Source organism: Megalobrama amblycephala, linkage group LG8 (genome assembly GCF_018812025.1).
Source record: "Megalobrama amblycephala isolate DHTTF-2021 linkage group LG8, ASM1881202v1, whole genome shotgun sequence".
Classification (NCBI taxonomy): domain Eukaryota; kingdom Metazoa; phylum Chordata; class Actinopteri; order Cypriniformes; family Xenocyprididae; genus Megalobrama; species Megalobrama amblycephala.
In genome coordinates, this window is record NC_063051.1 from 583745 (window position 1) to 588818 (window position 5074).

A 5074-nucleotide genomic window follows, 5' to 3' on the forward strand; every position below is an offset into this window, starting at 1 on the left:
TACATTATGGCCCCGTAGAAACAGTTTTTGTAAAAATAGGCTAACGATTGCATCATAACCACTCGACTCTCTGTCGCACAGTAGAGAAATTACCGTACAGACAGGAGGAGAAGCTCGCAGGCAATAGTATGCATTAACTTAATATGGCGTACTGGCGTTACATTTTAAAATACTATACAAACTAATTAATCAGAATACTTACTCCTGCTCACTCACGCCAAAGAACTCCCCGCTCAAGCTCGCCGTCTCTGCAAGATTAACGATGGCAGTTTTCACGCACAGCTACTAGAAGATTTACATCTGTCAGACAGGTTGCTGACGTCATCAAGCTTAGTTTGAGTCTGCGCGTCAGAAACGGAAGTGCTAAAAATCGCTAAAAATGGGCTTCACTTGTCTCAATTGAGTTCCAATGGGGTCGCTGTCCATTTCTTTTACTGTCTATGAGTTCAAGATGAGCATTTATTGTTAAAACTTATAAAATGTTTAATTTTTTTTTAGAAAATGAGCGATGGTTTCTCTAAATAAGACTCTTATTCCTCGTCTGGGATCGCTGTAAACTGTAATTTTGACCTTCAACCATTTGGGCTCCATTGAAGTCCACTATATGGAGAAAAATCCTGGAATGTTTTCCTCAAAAAAACTTTAATTTCTTTTCGACTGAAGAAAGAAAGACACGAACATCTTGGATGACATGAGGGTGAGTAAATTATCAGGAAATTTTAATTTGAAAGTGAACTAATCCATTAAGTATTTTTAATCATATATAGGCTACTGTGGAATTTGTTTCTAGTAGGCTACTTCAAGATAATATAACTATTTGTTTTATTTAGTCTAGTTCAAACTGGGTATCTTTTTGACAACGAAAAACTGTCTTGTGTGCTGTGAAATTTCTAACAGAAAAAAGTATTTAAACGATTCATGCCTGACACGCAAATGAAAATATATCCCTGAAATTGAATGATTTCTCCCCAATATATATATATATATATATATATATATATATATATATATATATATATATATATATATATATATACAACAATAAATAACTCGTCTAGTGACGGTTGGTGACGTTGACTCACTGTGATTGGTTAATCCTGACCAGTGCTGAGAAAAGTAACAGCTACCACGTGACAAAACCCGTCTACTTCAGCTACTTGTGCTCTAATCAATCATTTACACCTGAATAATGGCACCGATTAACGTAAAATGAAAGATATTGAATTTAAATAATACAAATATAAATTGTATTATTAAAACCCGCCGTATCTGCTGTTTAATCTGTTTCTGGGATTTGTCCTCCCGTGCAGCAGGAGGCAGTAAAGCTCAATAAAGACAGAAACTCGAGCGCATTCGAGGAAAAGCACCGGATGTGTTCATCCTAAATCTGACAATAAACACAGCCGTTTTATTCATTCTCAATTTGCCATAACACAGCAAAGGCTACAAATTAATATCTACAGGTAAGTAGTTTGATTTATAGATGTAACGTTAAAGATGTTTTAACAGTGCATGTCAGAGCTGAAACGCTCCGGTTAGAATCAAACATCGTGTTAGGTTTGCACTGCTTCACTGTTCTATGGTAACACCATGCATTATGTGTGTTGTTGTGAGTGTGTGTTTGTGTTTGTGTTTATCCGCAGCATCATGTCTGCAGATCTGGATCTGTCTCCTCCGGAAGTTCCCGAACCCACTCTCTTCGAGAGCCTCTTGCGTTATGGATTATTTCTAGGGGCCATTTTTCAACTCATCTGCATTTTAGCTATAATTATACCCACATCCAAGAGCCACGAACAGGTGCGGACGGGATCCACTATTACAGATTTGCCGTGATAGTTTTAAAGGGTTAGTTCACCCAAAAATGAAAATTGTCATTAATTACTCACCCTCATGTCGTTTCAAACAAATAAGACTTTCGTTCATCTTCAGAACACAAATAAAGATCTTTTTGATGAAATCTGAGAGCTTTCTGTCCCTCCAAAGACACTTTGATGCTTCAAAAAGTTCATAAAGAAATTGTAAAATATGAATTGAGCGGTTTAGTCCAAATTTTCTAGAGATTCGATCGCTTTATATGATGAACAGATTGAATTTAGGCTTTTATTCACATATAAACATTCATTAACACACATTAGTTGTGGTAAACAGAAGCTCAAGTATGTTTGCTTGACGTGCAAGAATGAGGTTCATTCTTGTTACACAGCACGGTTTGAGCTTTCCCTCGTGATGGGAAAAACAAAGCTTTTCGAAGCTTCGAACCAAATGATTCACTGTTTAGAAGCATTTGAAACGCCACACGGTGCTGACGCCTTCCGGTCAAAACAGTGTAAATGCAAGAAACAAACATGCATAAAACAGCTTTTATACATTTCAAGTGTTTCACTGAATGTATAATCTATCAAATACAATTAACTAATCATCTAACATCATTAAATATTAAAGGGTTAGTTCAGCCAAAAATGAAAATAATGTCATTTATTACTCACCCTCATGTCGTTCCACACCTGTAAGACCTTCGTTCATCTTCTGAACACAAATTAAGATATTATTGATGAAATCCAATGGCTCAGTGAGGCCTCTATAAAAGCCATTCAAACTCTCAAGATCCATAAAGGTGCTAAAAACATATTTGAATCAGTTCATGTGAGTTCAGTGGTTCTTAATATTATAAAGCGATGAGAATATTTTTTGTGCGCCAAAAAACAAAATAACGACTTTTAAACAATATCTAGTGATGGACAATTTCAAACACTGCTTCATGAAGCTTCGGAGCTTTACGAATCGAATCAGTGAATCGGAGTGCCAAAGTAGTTTAGCAGTTTAGCTGTTTGATGGGAGATCTGAATCACTAATTCGACTCAAAAGATTCGTAAATCTCAGAAGCAGTGTTATGAAATCAGCCATCACTAGATATTGTTTAAAAGTCATTATTTTGTTTTTGTTTTTTGGCAAAAAAAAAAAAAAAATTGACAAAAATATTCTCGTCACTTTATAATATTAATATTGTACCACTGAACTCACTGTTTTAAATATGTTTTTAGCACCTTTATGGATCTTGAGAGGTTGAATGGCTTTGCTCTCAATAGTGGCCTCTGAGCCATCAGATTTCATCAACAATATCATAATTTGTGTTCTGAAGATGAACGAAGGTCTTACGGGTGTGGAACGACACGAGGGTGAGTAATTAATGACATTATTTTCATTTTTGGGTGAACTAACCCTTTAAATGTCTGTGTAATATGTGTTCTTTTATCAGTTTTCAGGGCTTGTTTTGTTTGTTCTATGGATGGCTCAGCTAAACAAGCCAATAAGAGACTATTAACTACTATTGTTCCTTTTAATTATACATTAAAACATCTACAAGCGCATAAAACTGATCAGAGATCAGGTAAAAACCATAGACACTTGTTCAAGGGTTCATCACTGAGGGTGAAACTCAGTGACTCCGCATGATTCATGGGTTCACAGAGATCATCGCCCCCCAGTGGTGAACCCTTGAAACATTTTGAAAACATCGTTTACTGAAATCGTGTGACTTTGGCAGTTTGAAACACGCTCCGAACCAATGATGCGAAACTAAAGATTTGTCAAGGTTTTGAACCAATGAGGTTTGTTCTTGTGCGTCAAGCAGGTTCGGTTTAGCTTTTGTTAGTTATTGAATAAAAGCCTAAATTAAAAATGTTTATCATATATAAAGCGATCGAGTCTCTTCAGAAAATTTGGGTTAAACCACTCAATTCAAATGGGTTATATTTTACGATCTCTTTATGAACATTTTAAAGTGTCAAAGTGTTGTAGACTATGGAGGGACAGAAATCTCTGATTTCATTAAAAAGATCTTCATTCGTGTTTTGCAGATGAACGACGTGAAGGTAAGTAGATGATGACAGAATTTTCATTTTTGGGTGAACTAACCCTTTAAGTGAGAAAACATGTCTTATTGTAATAATAATAATAATGATCATCAATCAACTGGGGAAATATGCTGATGTATTAGTCAATTCTAGTGTCTTGCCATAAGGAGTTTGAAATTCAAATGCATTTATTCTGTTGTATTTCATAATTCTAGGTGGAGCCGTCGGAGCCGGTGGACACTCGCAGCTCTGAGCAGAACCGAAAGCCAAAGGGACCCGTTCAACAAATCCGACAGAAGCTGAAAAAGGAGAGCAAGAAGAAGAGATAAAGTGTGTGTGTGTATATACTGACTGACTGACTGTGTAAATGAGAGGAAAACACTAAATGTGCAGCAGGAACCTTGTGTAAAGATTCGGCTGTGGATTTGCTATTGACTTAGAGGATGTGCATCGATGAGATATTGTTCAGTTCAGCCATTATAACATCTGATTTCAGTTTGGATGTTGCCACATATTTCAAAACAGTGTTATGTCACACATTATATATGTATGTGTTTTTGCATAATCTTTTTTATTGCTTTTTTTGAATACCTTCATTTGAATAAACTGATGGCTGTCTGTTCTGCTCATTTCTTTCTCAGGTGATAATTGTTCAAAAATAGTGTAATCCAGGTGTAATGTTGAAAAGGCACAGAAGATATTTATATTGTAAAATATATTTTCTAAAATGTTGCATTCACAAAAATACTTAAGAATGTTCATGTTTTTAAAATTCTAAATGGATTGTTTGAAGTAAGCATTACAGAATAATAATGCAAGCTATACATTTTATTTTCATAATCTGGAGAATAAAAATCTCTTATGAGTGCTAATCGTCATGATTAAGAGATGCTTGCTACTTAAAAAGGGTTAATGAACATATGTTATTACGTATCTGAGAATTGTGTTTAAAACTCATAATGAACTTGATTTATAGATTAATAACACTTTTTCTTAAGAATATTTTCATGAATCTGGAGCTCTTGAAACAAACTGTATGAACAACTATTTTGCATTTTAAACATTACAGAAAAGCATTCATAATGCTTACATAAATTAAGTACACAAACATAAACATAATTATTGCATCAGCTGTCAGAATATCTAGTAGTAACTATTAAGCATCCAGTTTACTCATAATTATCTGCCAGACTGGTTTGCATCTTGGAAACAAAGTAACA

General features: G+C 34.9%; 1 protein-coding gene across 5 annotated transcripts; it reads left to right on the forward strand.

Moving 5' to 3' along the window:
• The first annotated feature begins 1266 nt into the window (after positions 1-1266).
• Positions 1267-4472, forward strand: manbal (mannosidase beta like). 5 transcript variants are annotated; one of them, XM_048198591.1, is made up of 4 exons: positions 1267-1463; positions 1608-1797; positions 3858-3872; positions 4070-4472. In XM_048198591.1, the coding sequence occupies exons 2-4, from the start codon at positions 1648-1650 to the stop codon at positions 4181-4183; spliced, it is 279 nt and encodes a 92-aa protein (XP_048054548.1). In that variant the 5' UTR covers positions 1267-1463; positions 1608-1647; the 3' UTR covers positions 4184-4472. The 5 variants fall into 5 exon arrangements, with proteins under 5 accessions (XP_048054548.1, XP_048054547.1, XP_048054546.1 ...); XM_048198590.1 differs by having other exon boundaries at positions 1269-1463; positions 1615-1797; XM_048198589.1 differs by having other exon boundaries at positions 1307-1463; positions 1644-1797.
• Positions 4473-5074: the final 602 nt, after the last annotated feature.